Below are 16,409 nucleotides of genomic sequence, written 5' to 3' on the forward strand. Positions count from 1 at the left end.
CGTTCACCTACCTTCTGCCCTGCATACTGTGAAATTGTCTACATGTCTATTCTCATGGAAGGGAAAATGGGAAATAACTGTTATGGGGTTTGGGATTTCTTTGGGGAAAAATAAACATATTCTAAAATTAGATTATGGTAACAGTTGCACAACTATACTAAAAACTGTTGAATTGTACACTTTAAGCAGGTGAACTTTATAGCATATAAATTATATAGCTTAACACGCAAAAAAAAAAAAATTAAAGCTTTCCTTCACTCTTCATCCTTCTAAGCAATTTTTTTTAAGATTTTATTTTTAGGTAATTTCTACACCAAACATGGGGCTTGAACTCCCAACCCAGGCATCAAGAGTTGCATCCACTGACTGAGCCAGCCAGTCACCCCACCCTTCTAAACTTTTTTATGCAGAATTTAGTCTGCTGCCCACTTAATGCTTTGAAGAGGCTTTGCTTCTTTGTCTTTTTTGGCACCATGCTATTTTGGTTTCCTTATTATCTTACTGATTGTAAGGAACACTTTTTTCTGTTTCAGTGGTACTTCTTCTTCTGCAATGTTTTAAATATTGGAATTTCCTAAATTTCCTTTTCATTTTTTTCCTGTCTTTTCATTATAATTTTTTCTGGATCTAGCACATACCTAGCTTATACTGAACACTCAGTAAATTTTTGTTAGATAAATATCTAAATTCCTCAACTCCCAACACTGATCAGTCTTCCAATTTCATATCTCTAGCCCAGACTGCTTTTTTGAATCCTCAAGTTAAAGTGATTACTTAGACATACCTGCGCAGATATTATTAGGTGTCCAGGACATGGTTATTCTCCCAACCACACCTACTTAACCTGTGTCGTTTCAGTTAAATAGCATCTTTATCCCCTCACGGCTCCTTTGTCACAAGCCTTAATTTTGTTCTCATTATCTCCTTTTTCCTCACCCTTCCATATTAAATGTCTCACCAAATCTTACCTATCCCACTTTATTTTTATTTATTTTTTTTAATTTTTATTTATTTATGACAGTCACACAGAGAGGGGGGGTGCAGAGACACAGGCAGAGGGAGAAGCAGGCTCCATGCACCGGGAGCCCAATGTGGGATTCGATTCCGGGTCTCCAGGATCGCGCCCTGGGCTAAAGGCAGGCGCCAAACCCCTGAGCCACCCAGGGATCCCCCTATCCCACTTTAGAGAGGTTTCTTGAATCTTAGCCTTAGGCTCTATCCCCCCTGCCTTTTTTTTATATTGTTGCCATGTAACCTAAAAGGCTGATCATATTAGTCCTCTATTGAGAAAACTTGTTGACTATAAGATGTAAAGATAACTACTTTGGTTAATTATACAAGGCCTTTTGAAATCTGGTTCTAAACCTATGTTTCCTACCTTAGCTTTTGCCACTCTGAGGCTGCCTTGAAATGACCTTTGTTACCCAAACTTTGTAAGATAAGGGTGCCTTTTAATGTCTTTATGCCATTGTCTGTGCTCTTTCTTCTGCTTCGAATGTCCTTTCCATTTTGTCCAGCAGACTCCCGTTTATCATTTAAATTCTTTTAAAAAGTCAGCTTGTTATTTAATTGGTTATTAAGTGCCTGCTTCGTTTCAGTTACTGTGTTTGGTCAGTGAATTAGATAGACACAAACTCTTGTCTTCATGGAACTTACAAAATAATTTCTCATTAAAACTTTCATGAAATAATCCTCCCGGGCAGGGTTAATTAGTACTTTGATCATAACTAAATAGTATCCACTGCATTTCTAGAGGAAATGTCATGTGAAAAGCACAGTGGCTTTGAAGTTCATAGGCTTAGTACTACTGATGGGCAAGACTTTGTGTCTTCATCTTTAAGGTGAAAATAACTATTTTGGCAGGGCTCCTATGAAGTTTGGTAATGTGTATAAAAGAGCATGATGTCTAGCACAGAGTAGCCAAATGCAATATTTTTTTTCTATATTATAGTTGTATTGTTTTTGATATTTGATAATTTTAGTGTTTTGGTTATAACATAAAAAATTATAAAACCATTATTCATATGGATGTACCAAGGATGGTGTATAGTTGGCACTAAATAGATGTTTGGTGAATTACTATTTTTTTAAATCAGATTTTTGGGGAAAATAGATCAGATTTGTCTAAATAGTATGAGGTGAGTTTTAGGGCTTCTAGTATTAAACAACATCATTTATTTAAAGTTTTTTTTTTAAGTTTTTTTTTTCATTTATATTTTGTTAGAGTTTTATTTTTATTTTTTATTTTTTAATTTTTATTTATTTATGATAGTCACACACACAGAGAGAGAGAGAGAGAGAGAGAGAGGGGCAGAGACACAGGCAGAGGGAGAAGCAGGCTCCACGCACCGGGAGCCCGACGTGGGATTCGATCCCGGGTCTCCAGGATCGCGCCCTGGGCCAAAGGCAGGCGCCAAACCACTGCGCCACCCAAGGATCCCTTGTTAGAGTTTTAATTTGTAGTATAATTTACACTAGATTTTTATTTTCTTATAACTGTGCTTCCTGCTTAAAAATGCTAAGTGAATAAAGAAATGACTAATAGGCTAACAGCAGCCAGGAAAAGTGTGGGATTTTTTCTTAAAGAATTGATTGACCTTGTTGCAGTATTATGTTTTTGTAAATTATTCTAAATAACTAATTGAATATGAGTGTCTAAATGTTTATAAAAGCTAAAAGAATATAATACATTGAATAGTACCATGCAGAAATTCATAATTACATAAAATATAATTTTCCATAATTAAATAGTATATGCAATTCTCTAGTGACTCTATACAATATCAAATCTCTATATGAGGCTCAATAAAGAAATAATTCTGCTTTAGAAGGTGTCTCCTTTTTGATCCAAGTAGTTGAAAAGTTTTTTTGTGTATTTTGTTTTTCCTTTTCTTTTCATTAAGACAGCACAGTGCATAGATCACTGCCATTTGATTTATAGTTGGTTCTTGGTTTTAGGTAATATTCTTTCTGTCTATCTGCATGACGGCACAGTGGATTTCAGTTTGTGAGATAAAGCATTCTTTTATATTGTATGATGCCCTATAGTACCTGAACATTATTTCACCAAGATTTATGCAGAAAGTGAAACCCTTCTAGAACTTAAGCACTTTCATCTTCTAGCTGACAGTACACTAAAAATGTTTACTCCTTTTTAGAGGTTACCATTTGTTTAACTTGTAGCTAATATCTAGCACGAATTTTTAATCTAAAAATATAAAAATGAAAGTAAACCAGTTATAGGAATTTTAAAAACAGGTAATATAAAAATTTTAGAACAAGATATGAAGTACTAAAATTGTGTAAGATTTAGAACTTTTCTGTAGCCAGAAGAATTTATTGCTGACTTTTGTTAAGGCTATCAAGATTTATCAGGTATTGTCACAAGAAGTGGGTTAGATGGAAAATGGGAAATTTTTCTAATATAATTGCATTGTGACAGTTATTCTTTTTAAAACTAGCATTCTTTTATTGATACAGACCCAAGTTACATTAAAATGACACAACGGTAAGATGGCAGACAAAGAATATATCTGACTAATTTGAATAAGTGTCAGCTTTAGGTTATGGGATAATTGGAATACATATGTAGCTACCACTGCTTTTAATAATTAACACTATTTTACTTTAATAGAATAATATAAAAAGTCATCTACTTTAATAAATCAATATGAACTTAATGACTTCAGGGAAATAAATACTAATGTTTTCCTTTTGTCCTTGATTGCTTTATTCTGTGTATTCAGTTTTGTCTGTTTTTTGACTTTTTGACAATGTGCTTATTAGTCCTGGTCTAAATACCTTTTCTGCTACTGATAGCATCGAAAGGGCCTTATTCTGTTCTCTTTCCCCAATGTTAACTCTGGGAAAGAAAGAAAGGAGCCTGACCTCACCCTGTCCTCCAGTTAACCACGGACTATAGCCCTTCCTTTTGTCCCACATATGCAATGACTTATATTTCACTTTTGTAGTTTATTTGAACTCTTTGTATCACAACATGAAGTTCAGTCGCATATATGGACACAGGCTTGGGAGGACGGGTCCTGCGTCCTTCACTGTAACATGTTTTACTCACAAATAAAATTCTTTTTTTTTTAAAGATTTATTTATTTATTTATTTATGAGAGAGGGTGGGGGGGAAGGGAGAAACAGGCTCCATGCCGGGAGCCCGACTCGGGACTCCAGGATCACGCCCTGGCCCAAAGGCAGGCACTAAACTGCTGAGCAACCCAGGGATCCCCACAAATAAAATTCTTTAAGCAGTTTCCTTGTCTAAACTTGGATAAAAAAAAAAAGAAAAAAAGAAAGGAGCCTGAGCATAGTATGGAGCAGGAAAAACATAAGCTGCTCTTATAGCACCCTATCATTCTGAAGGGTGTTCATATAGAAAACCAAAATGAGCATTGCACAAATCCAGGAGTGCCATTTATACAAATTTTGATGCAATCACTGCCCCCTGGAGTTGTGCAGTTTAGTAGCCATTTAATAGAGCTCTGCTCTATTGCACCCAGTTTTTTGGAATTCTCATTTACTTTCACATCTGTCTTCCCCATGAGGCCAGGAGAATATCTTAATAATCCTCGTATTCCTAACATCTGCTCAAGGTGAATAAGTCATCGTTATTAGAAATATTTTAGGATTCTGTTGCAATATTCACCCATTTGTACATTGTTATTGATGTAATTGATGGTGGAGCCATCCCCACCCATGAAAAGTTATACTTTACAAAACAAAACAAAACAAAACAAAACCAAAAAAAAAAAAAACACCCTGAACTCGAAGTCTTATAATTTACATGTGAAAAATAATAGGTTATTTATAATTGAGCCATTTATTAGAGGAAGAAAGTGTATCATACCTTAGTTATTGGTTCTCTCTTTTACTTCTATCTTTTCCATCTGATTCTCATTTGGGTCATACTTATTTGTTTTCCTTCATCAGATCACTAATCACATTGGAGCTCAGAAAGGGAATTAATAGACTACCTATGAATGCTTGAGTTGTATTTCTCTGTAAGATATACTTCAACAATCTGATTCTGTTCTTGTAGAACAAAATACATATTCTGTATATTAAAATGACATTGTTTTTTATATTTTTATGTAGATTTTAATGATATGCTAAAAGTATGTGTATACGAACACATGTGAAGGGTTTTTTTAAGTATAAAAATAATCTGATGACTCACACTTATAATTGGGCAGCCCCGGTGGCGCAGCGGTTAGCGCCGCCTGCAGCCTGGGGTGTGATCCTGGAGACCCAGGATCGAGTCCCACATCAGGCTTCCTGCATGGAGCCTGCTTCTCCCTCTGTCTGTGTCTCTGCCTCTCTCTCTCTTCCTGTGTCTCAATGAATAAATAAACAAAATCTTAAAAAAAAAAGACAATTATACTTTTATTGTAAATTTAATCTCAGACTTTGAAATTAGGTTAAAAAATTGGGGGAAATCATTAGAAAGAAAAGTTAGAACATTTGATTTTCATGTCATCCACAACTTTTCAAATACGTGTATTTCTATTAAAGATTTTAGTACTTGGAGCGTGTGCTAATAGGGGACCTAACTATAGCACCTTTATACAGAAGGCTTTATTTCTAGATGTTATGTGACCTAGCCCCACATCCTTAATTTGATTACTTTTGGGGAATCTTTGTTTTAATTATTAGTATAAATGGATATAGGCTAAGCTTGTGACGTGGTATCATAATAATACATTTTTTTAGATCGGTGCATATGTATAAAGGTATACAGTGATCCATATATATATGTATCTTTGTAAATTCTCAGAATACATAGTTTCTCATCTTACCCATGCTTGTATTTGATCAACAGTTGGTTTCCCCATACTTCAAGTTTTTAAAATTTTTCCATCTATATCATTGGTGATAACACCAAAAAATATACAGTAACTTATTTAGGCAGTTTATGACCTTCTGGGAAGACACTTGGCTTGATTATACCAAATTTGCCAACTTCTTATCCTGTTTTCCCCTACAAAGGGCTTTTAGGAAGGGGTGGAATTATTGCTTAAATGAGAGTGAAGTCTTGGGACACCTGGGTGACTCAGCCATTGGGCTTTGGCTCATGACGTGATCCTGCAGCCCCAGGATCAAGTCCCACATCGGGCTCCCTGTATGGAGCCTGCTTCTCCCTCTATCTATGTCTCTGCCTCCCTCCTCTCTCTTTGTGTGTCTCTCCTGAATAAATAAATAAAATCTTAAAAAAAAAGAGACTGAAATCTTTATGTAAATGATCAAAACTTATAGTAAGTTGGTGATTGAAACCTATACATTCCCCCTTTCCAATACTGTTCTAAAATGACAAAGCAAGCCTCATTTTTTCAGTGATGAAACTTAATATTATATTATTGGAGGGAGCAGGATTGGGGGATAAAACTCTGAATATTTAAGCCTAGATCTATTTCTATGTAAATGACTTTAAATATGCCTGTGATTACCCTTATCGAAAAAAAGTAAGTATGACTTTTTTTCCTGAAGAATCTGTATTACTCTCAGCATCAGAAATTGGATAATAAATGCAATTTTTTTCCAGATAAGGCTAATAGCTACTCCATTATGAGTAAGTTCCTTGAGGGTTTGTATCCTATATCACCTGGAGTGGTGCTTTATAATGGAAAGACTCTCAAGAAAATGTATTGAAATTTTGGGGCTCTAGGATGATTTTTGTAACACATTCTAGATCTGTGTTCTGAAATAAGTAATTTTTGCTTTATCTTCAGGTTATTTTAAATTGTTTAGAGGAGGCAGACTATTTGTATTGAGAAAGGTAGTGTGAGATAAAGCTTCAGGATATTGTAAACATTATCATGCTGAGGTATAAAGTTCTTTATTTTTTTTTGGACTGTATCTAAGTATTTTAAAAAATTTTGGTATTACATTTAGATATGAAGATGAAACTTACCTTAAATTTTTTTCTACTGTATGAACAAATTCTCAGTTCCTGATACATTGGTACCTTTGTGTCAGCCAAAGGTCACCTATTATGAACATTTTTGGTTAGTATCAAAGAGCACAAAAATAAATATGATAGTTATATTTCTTCCTAATTTTAGTTATTATTCTTATACATATTGTCTTTGGTTTACTTGTTAATTTGTGAATGATGTTATAATTCTGTTTTTTCTACTATATGACAAAAAATATCACACACATGCTTTAATAGCTGTTGGATTTGACTTCACCCTCATGCATTATACTAGAATGTATTGTTACCTAATTTAGTAATAATTTTATAATAGGAGCTTAACATCTCTTATACTTTTAATTGTTATCAAGAAAAATGACATCATTTAATTTGACTCAAAATTCAGAAGGATGGATGAATGACAAATTAATAATTCACCACCTTTGCATAATACTGAAGCATAGAATATTAGAAGGATTGATGGCAGAAAAGGTTAACAAATTTTAGCAGCTTTCATTAGCTTTACATCGTCATATGTTTGTGGTGCTGACTGAAACAGGCTTTGTAGGAGATCTCAGTCTAGGGAACTAATTACTTGTGCCGATTGCCGCACTGATGAATAGACCCCTCATTGTATCATTCCCCTGAAGACGAGGAGCAGCCTGTGATTCACGACTGCATCCTGGCTGATATTTGATAATAATTTTAACAGATAAATGTAGGTAGGCAGAATGATGGAGTGCCTATCCAAGCTCCATGACTATCAAAGCCATACACGTAGCCATCTGTGTACCGTCTTTTTGCCTTTCACCTAAGGAGAATTTTATTTTATTAATTGAGTTCAAACAACTGTTGTGTTTTCCTTCTATGTGTACACTGTAGGTGCTTCTTAGTTATTTTTAAATGGTATTATAATAATTACCATTTAAAATGTAGAGAGCAAAATAAGAAAGAAGAATTAAAAGAGCTTTTAATCTTTCTCTTTGAGGACTGCAATTCTTATACCTTTTTTGTATTCCATTTTGGTTACATTGTATCTCCTTTTTGCATGGTCAGAATCAACAAAGGAAATTTTTGATGCTCTCATTGTGTCCCCAGCTTTCTCAGAAAAAAAAAATTGGATTGCTGTTATTTTTCTAAAAATAATTTTCTTCAAATAATGTACTGTTAGTTGTTTATGCTTTTATTAGTCTGAGATAATTTTTTTTAGTCTGAGATAATTTTTAATTAATAAAGTACTTATTTACAAATTATTTTGAATTTCTAAAGGTAGCATCTCTGAAACATCAAAATAAGAGTAACTTTTAAGTGGGTATTTTGGAACTGTCAATTGGTCAAGACTAATATGTCAAAGCTGACAGGTACAATTTTATTAGCTCATGAAATACAAGTGCACTTTAGTTTTGCATTAGTCATTCCTTACAGAAGTTTTGATTACAAATTTTTTTGTTATTAAAGCTTACAAGCTTTCATGCTGTGTATCTTTAGTGAATACATGTATTCTGCAGGGTTTTTTTTTAATGTAACTGAAAAAACTTCATATTAGTGTTTTTCTTATAAAATATTTTCCAGCATGCTAGATTATGATTAGTTAATAGGAGAGAAAGTTGACATTTATATATTACCATATAAAAGATCTGCATAATTGGGGAAAATATAGTAGAACCCTTTAAAAAATACATTTCCAAAAGTATGCTTTTGATATAGCAATTATTGCACATCATATAGCATGTAGTTTTTAATTAAATATAAAAACAGGCTACATAAAACAGAAATCCAATCTGATTTGCTTGAAAATAGATTGCTATTTCACTCTATAGGAATGGTTTATTTAAAAACAGTAAATGGAAAAGAAATGCATTTTCTTGTGTTGTTCTAAGCCTCAGGGGCTAAATGTAATGAATATTTTAAGAGATTATTTTAATTAAATTCCTGCACATCTAAACAGAGTAATATTTTATTATCACATACATAACCATGTAACTGAGATATTCATTAAAGTTAACACTTTCTGGACCAAGAATTCATGGTATGATTTACTGACCTTGTGCAAAAAGGCACAAATTAGGAAGAAAAATGAAGGGGGACAGACTTTGATTAATATAGGTAATGCTATACCATATTTATAATAGCCTTTTCCCTATTCTGGTTTATAAATGCAGCCACAGAGAAAGGTGCCCTGCTGAGGCTGAAATGAGGCTGAAATCAGAGCACATGCCACTAGAGTGTGGGGAAACTGATCACACTGTCAGCAATTCATTTTAAAATGATGTATTTAGTGCTCATTTCACCTTCCAAGAAAAAGGAAAAGGAGTTCCTTAGACTGCAAGGTGATATTGTTATTTTCAAGGACATACCTAAGTTAAAGATTGCAGAAAAGGGGAGTGTGAGGTGGAGGGAGAATTAAGAGGAAGGGGAGGGGGAAAAAAAGGCAGAGCAAACAAGGAGAGCTTTATGCAGAAATTCAGTGCTACCACGCTGTTTGATAATTGCTAACATATGTGGCTTCTCTGTTTCATTGTAGTCGTCCTCATGAGTTCTGGCGCCTTGACTACTGGGAAGATGACTTGCGGCGCCGGCGACGATTTGTGCGTAACCCTCTAGGATCGACACATCCTGAAGCGACACTAAAAACAGCCGTGGAACATGGTCAGTGTATAAACCACTCCTTGCCAATAGCAGCAGGTACAGTACTTGGTAATGAAGAGCATAACTTCATTATTACAAGGCACTGTAAAATGGTCCATACTACATTTCATAGTTATTCACCCCAGAAAGAGAAGTTAAATTTTTTATAGTCAGCGAAAGGTCCTATTAAATTATGATGTCAAGTATATTTATTTATTATGTTACACATGCAAAACTTACTTAACATAGACCCTTTGTTTCAGAGTGGGAAGATAAAATATTTCTTTTTTTAAGTGACACATTCAGCTTTGAGTAAATTAATCCAGGACGCCTGCCTTAAATCCATGAATATCAGAAAGACAGCATTTACAAACCAAATAGGTTCCTAGGTTCTGTTGTGGGTATATGATTTTCCCTCAACTATGGTACTTTAGCATGAGATTATGAAGTGGGAGAGATGGTAATAAATGTCCAAGTGCCTAGATACTTTCTGAGCCTTGATTTGTAGTTGGTTGTGATAGATGGCTCCTGGAAAAAGAGAATAGACATTATTTTCATATGTTCCTGTTCTGCATCATCCTGTTATCAGAGCTTAACAAAACATTTTCCCCTTTTTTTGATATAATGCGTATCACTATGATTCAGATTAGACAGAAGCCTGATGAGCAAATTGGAGAAAACTGAAAAAGTCCTTTGGATTTAATAATATATTCTCTTTGATCAGAGGGTTTCACTTAATATTTTTTAACTTTTGAAAGCCATTTAAGATACATCGATTATTTAGGGGGAAAAGCTCCTTTCTACATTAAAATAATCTTGATTTTATAAAATATAAATTGGTTATTTTTAATAAGATAAATAGTTTTAATTCCCTTTTTTCAAGGTATTGGTTTAACATGCAGCAGTTTATGGTTAAATGATAGTATGTAGTATACAAAATAATTGTTAAATTACGTTCAGTAAGGATATTAGGAATTTAGATTAAAAGTCTGTGATCTTAGGTTTGGCCTCAGTCAGGCAGCTTAACCTCTTGCACTCAGCCTTAAAGAGCCATTTCTGGAAGAAAATGTCCACAATATGTCATCAGATATAACACCAAATGTGACATCAGTCCTTTAAAATAAATGATCATACAGAGAATAGTCAATAACAAAGTGATCTAAAAGCAATAATAGTCTGAGGGCCCTACATCTTCAACTACAGGAGGTGGGGAAGGAGAAATAAGATGTAGAATTAATTAGGCCACTTTTGCTTTTAGGGTTCATGTGCTTTTTATGTGGTGCTATAGATTCTAGAATTATATTTATTTTCTCCTTTCTTTTTTACCCCCTTTTGGCTAATGATTTTTACATTGAAAAAAATCAGCTTAATTTTGCAGTTTTATACTTTTCAGTGAAACAGATGCTACCGTGTGCACTTAAAATTTAATAAGTATCTTTCTGTCTTCTAAACTGTCATTTAACATTGAGTTGTGAAGCCTAAAGTCTGTCAGTGACAATAAAAATGTTTTCATGAAAATTTTTCCTTTTTTATACCTTGAGAGGGAGACTTGTTTTCTAAAATTCTACATAGGCATACATTTTTTATTCGAAAGAATCATTAGTAACTGGATTTAAAATTTGTTGTATAGATGTAATATACAGCTTATTAACATCCATCTTTATCAAAAATAATACATGCAACCATTTTGGGAATTGCAGAAGTTTTCATAATGAATAAATTTGGATTTTACTATTATTAAACTGCCTTTTAAAATAATATGTGAACTTTTTTTTTTATTTGAACTTTTTTAACGCTAAGAAGCTGGCCAAAAAATATTTATTAGCAATGCTTACTGTCATTTAAGATTTTTTTCTAATCCTGCATGAAAGCAGATTTCACTCTAATTACTCTAAATACTAATTGAAAGGTTAATATAATATTAATTTATTACATTTAGAGAAGTAAAATTAAGCATTTTATGTAATTCCATCTTATTTGACAATATTCTACATGAATCTTACAATGATTAGTATTTAAAATACTTCAAAAGATTAAAAACAAAAATTTAAACTTGAAATGTATTTTTTAAAAAACTAAATGTGTAGAAGCTGCTTCAGTGATCTGCCAATTAAGGAGATATGTCCTATTTAGTATAACATCTTTTTGATAAAATATACAAGTCTTTTGTCATATTTTGTATATACTTTTAATTTTAAATAATAATTATTAGACAATTTACAAACACAGCATGTAGATTATACAATGGTATAGTTTCATGTCAGCATAATTTATGCTAATTCATTATATAAGCCAAGAACTTAATTTTTTAGTATTTTATTAAAGTATCTTGTAGTTGACACTCAATTTTAATTTTGTGTTAATTATGAAATTCTTGTTCTTTAGCCTTGACTTAATAACAATAAATAAGCTAATGAAAATAAGCATTAAAAATCAAGTTAGCAAAACAAAACAGTTAATGTGATCAAGAAACAGTTGAAATTACAGAATTTAGCATGGATAAATAAATACTATGCTTCAGTGTTGAATTTGAATATTTAAAATAGATATTACTGAGGATAGAGTGTCAGTTTTAGGTTGTTTTCAAGACTTCTCACCTTTATTTATAATTGATTTAACTAAAGAGACTGGATGTTGTTTAATGCAGAATCTTAAAACATCATGAACTATGTTATTGTTATCAAAGGGAAACATCTAAATAGAAATGCCGTTGGAGATTAGTTATGTATTTTAGTAGTAAGAGCCATCTTTTTTATAGATTGATTTGATTTGAAGGAAAGCCTCTGGTGTAAAGGTGGCAGAGTAAATACCTAAAGAGTGATGTTCTCTGTTCGGGCAATCGATACTAGCCCCATGACTCTACTTCTGGCTACCTTCTAGTTAAAAACAAATTTTTTAATTCTGACAATTTAATTGCCCTTCCCAAGTTCACATTAACTTGCTTGGGGAAAAGGGCCTTAGGTAATTTTTCAAAGAGAGACCCTCCAAAGTGGTTATTTATAAAAGTCATTTTGTAATGGGAGATTTCTTTAACTTTGCAGAAACTAAGTCATATTTTTAAATTAAAATTAATACTTCCTTTTATTATCAAATATTCTTTATGGAAATTAGCAGCAAGCAAAGGTGGGTACTTGATTCTTGAGGGCATTTTCTTGCATTTTATAGTTTAAAATTTATTAGAAATTAGTTGTAATGATTTGTAACATTCTCCTAATGCACAGGGGCCAGTTTGTCAGTTATTTATTATCAGAGCATTTTAGATCTGGAAAGAACCAAAGGCTAGTCTATTCTAACTTTATTCTTTATATATAAGGAAACTGAGGAAACAAAAAGCCACATAATTCTTGGTAGATATTGGACTAAAGCCCAGGTTAACTGACTAATCAAGATTTTCGTATTGAAATGCTATACAGTCTTCTAGAATTCATTGTTAAATATAATGAGAACTTTACATTTAAACTAAAGCTGTGTAAAAAATGTTTTAAGTTGGTGGAAAGATTGGTTTTAATTCAAATAATAAAACAATTTAGCAGTAGAATCCTATTGAATTCAATGGATTTTCATTTTGTAGATGAAATAATAGAAATATATTTCACTAATAGAAATATATAAGGAAAAATTATGGATCCCTGGGTGGCGCAGCGGTTTGGCGCCTGCCTTTGGCCCAGGGCACGATCCTGGAGACCCGGGATCGAATCCCACGTCGGGCTCCCGGTGCATGGAGCCTGTTTCTCCCTCTGCCTATGTCTCTGCCTCTCTCTCTCTGTGTGTGTGACTATCATAAATAAATAAAAATTAAAAACATTAAAAAAAAAGAAATATATAAGGAAAAATTAATATAGTTTCAGAAGTATCTTGTAATCATATCAAATTATACAAGTAACTCATCTGGTTTTCTTGGGATGACAGATCATATAAAGATCCGAAATCATACCATTCTCTCATAACTTCAACAATGTCAGATACTTTTGCTTCCTTTTTAGGATCAACATATATTAGGTTCTGTAACTAAAACTTTTGAGGAACCCATGATCATTAGGAGATAAGCTTGGCTTGTTCTCTTAATCTCCTAATTAGATGATTTTGTAGTTTCACTAATGTTTCTAGAGTAAATTGTCTTGACTTGGAACCCTTTGGAAATTGCATAAACTATAAAGTTTGGGATAGTAGTTGTGTATAAGATATTCCTTAATTGTCTTGTTCAGAATAAGCAGTTATAGGTACTTCAAATCACATTAAATGAATACCCATATTCTTTTTTTTTTTTTTTTACATTTAAGGTCATTTTGTTATTCCAGTAGTAATTTTTTTAAATGGTTAATTCTTAATATATAAACTTCTTTTACTGTAATACGGAGTATTGTTGATTCTATTTCACTGGTACAGTGGCCTTTTAAAGGGGGTTATATGTCATAGGTGGAATAGTTTTCTGTATTCTATTTGTTTTAATTTTACTTAGCTAGTTTGTATTGCATAGGTAAATCAACTCATGCCTAGGGCTAGCTCTAAAGAACTTGAACTTTACATTTTGAGGACCAGTCTTTCTCTGAGCCCTCTCATTGCTCTTAGCTTCAGTGAATTAAGTCATGTTTCAAAGAAAGCATTTTTGACAGATTTCTCCAGTTTTATGTAACAATTGCAGTTTAGTTATCAAGTTAGGGTAAATATTAAACCAGAATAAAATGTGAGACTACATGAAAGCAATGTTAGTAGTGAAATGAAAATTTAAATAGTTATCATGTTTGGTAATAATTTTATTAGCCGCAAAGATCTGAATTAAGCTTTGAAATGGAACCAGAAGTGTATTCTAACTTCATCCAATTAAACTTTTCATACTAGGGTGGAATATACTCACAAAAAATATCAAAACAGTTGGTACTGGTTTTAATGATTGATTGAAGTAAGGCAAACAGAAGTTAAAAATACACTTTCCCCAGCACATATAAACATGATAATTATCTTTTATTTTATGCTTGGGATAGTTTTGTTCTAATTTTGAAACAAAAAAAAAAAAGTTCTTTAGCAGAGAGCTATTAGACCACTGAGAATTGAACACCAGCGCATGTGGTGTGTGTTAGAGTACTGTTGGTAATTTTACTGCTGCTAACTTAAAATCCTCAAGGGGGAGTTAATTACAGGAAAACCATTCTAAATATCAGTAAGCTGCATATTTTCCATGACAAGAGGTTTTTCAGTTGAGGTTGAACAATTCCAGAATCTGAGCTTGTAAAAATAAGTAAATAAATAAATTAAAGTGGGTGTTTGTATGCATATAGTAGACTTATAGTGCTTCAAAAATTTTTCATAAAATTTTATTTAATTCAAAAGTTATTTTGTTTTAGTATATGTCAGTATGATGAGAACATATTAAAAAAATTTTAAGTTCCAGTTGGATGGGATAACAAATTATATTTTGTGGTCATTTAAATGAATGAATTCATTTACTGAGTTATTTTAAACCACTGCATATTGCTACTTGGCTACTCTCATTTTTTGTAAATGTTTGCAGATTAGAGGGCTTTTTTCCTCCCTGTCCCCTGACCCCCCGAAGTAAGCTTGGTTTACGTGTACTTCAGGACATGTATGGTAATAATCATATAGTAATAAACAAGATATTGGATTTGGTTGTTTTCTGATGTGTTTGTCATATGCTTATCAAATTTAGGTTTGGAAATTAATATTTTTATATTTATTATAATTTTCACTTAATCTTTTTTTAAAGGTTAAGTTGAAAGAGGGAACTATGAGAAACAAGAATTACTAAACTAATTTATAAATTATGTATACACTGATATTTGTATAGTGGTTAAGATACTGGTACCATGATGCTTGGATTTCAATCCTGACTCTACTTTTCACTAGCTGTGTTGTGTTGGGCAAATTATATAGCCTCTCTGAGCCTGTTTATCCATCTGAAAAGGTGAAATTAGCAGGGGTTTATGATAATTCTATGAATTAAATAAGTAAAGTGTTTTGAACATTCCCCGGCACATGTTAAGTGTTATTTTAGTATTAGCATTATTATTGCTAGTAATATTATTAATGCATTGAAGAAGGAACTGCAAATCTAGAAAAAGAGAATGTAGCATTGATTTTGTAGTAATATCTAATTGGCAATTGTTAATTTATCATGATTTGCTTTATAAGAAAATTAGAAGATAGTGATTTCTCTTGTCTATCTCAGTGACCAATTTGTTTTTAGTAACATTGATAGTAAACTGGAAAACATCTTGTTTGGGTTCAGGCGAGTGTTTATTGATTTCATTAGTAAGGAAATACAAATATATGAAATATAAACAATTATATAACAACTTAATGCTATTTTCCAAAAAATTAGGGGGTTTTTGGTATATTTCTTTGTGGCTTAAAAAATAAAGGCATTTTTAGTTACTTTTAATTTTTAAAAAATGTTTATTGAGACTCTCACACTATGCTTGTTATTTGTGAGTATGAAGGAAAATAAAATTTGATTTACCCATGGAGGGTATTTAAAGCTAAATATAGAGAGTTTCTTCCCATGACTTCCCTACTTAATATGAAACCACTATTTTCTTTTATTTTTTTTTTTTTTAATTTTTTATTCATTTATGATAGTCACACACACAGAGAGAGAGAGAGGCGCAGAGACACAGGCAGAGGGAGAAGCAGGCTCCATGCGGGAGCCCGACGTGGGATTCGATCCCGGGTCTCCAGGATCGCGCCCTGGGCCAAAGGCAGGCACCAAACCGCTGCGCCACCCAGGGATCCCCACTATTTTAAAGTAGCGTCATTAGTATTGTACATAAATGATATACATTGTGAACTCACAATAAATATGATAAAAATAAACTTTTGCTTTTGTTATCCATAATCCTACCTA

General features: G+C 32.7%; 1 protein-coding gene across 7 annotated transcripts in view; it reads left to right on the forward strand.

Moving 5' to 3' along the window:
* Positions 1–16,409, forward strand: part of LRBA (LPS responsive beige-like anchor protein) — a 732,259-nt gene that overhangs the window by 436,858 nt on the left and 278,992 nt on the right. For 5 of the 7 annotated variants that reach the window (XM_055336397.1, XM_055336401.1, XM_055336398.1 and 2 more), the window contains exon 38: positions 9,447–9,607. In XM_055336397.1, the coding sequence (XP_055192372.1) occupies positions 9,447–9,607 (161 nt within the window). The remainder of the gene's footprint in view (positions 1–9,446; positions 9,608–16,409) is intronic. The other 2 variants (XM_055336402.1, XM_055336403.1) reach the window with 1 other exon arrangement.

The sequence above is a fragment of the Nyctereutes procyonoides genome, unplaced genomic scaffold (assembly GCF_905146905.1).
Source record: "Nyctereutes procyonoides isolate TBG_1078 unplaced genomic scaffold, NYPRO_anot_genome, whole genome shotgun sequence".
Lineage (NCBI taxonomy): Eukaryota > Metazoa > Chordata > Mammalia > Carnivora > Canidae > Nyctereutes > Nyctereutes procyonoides.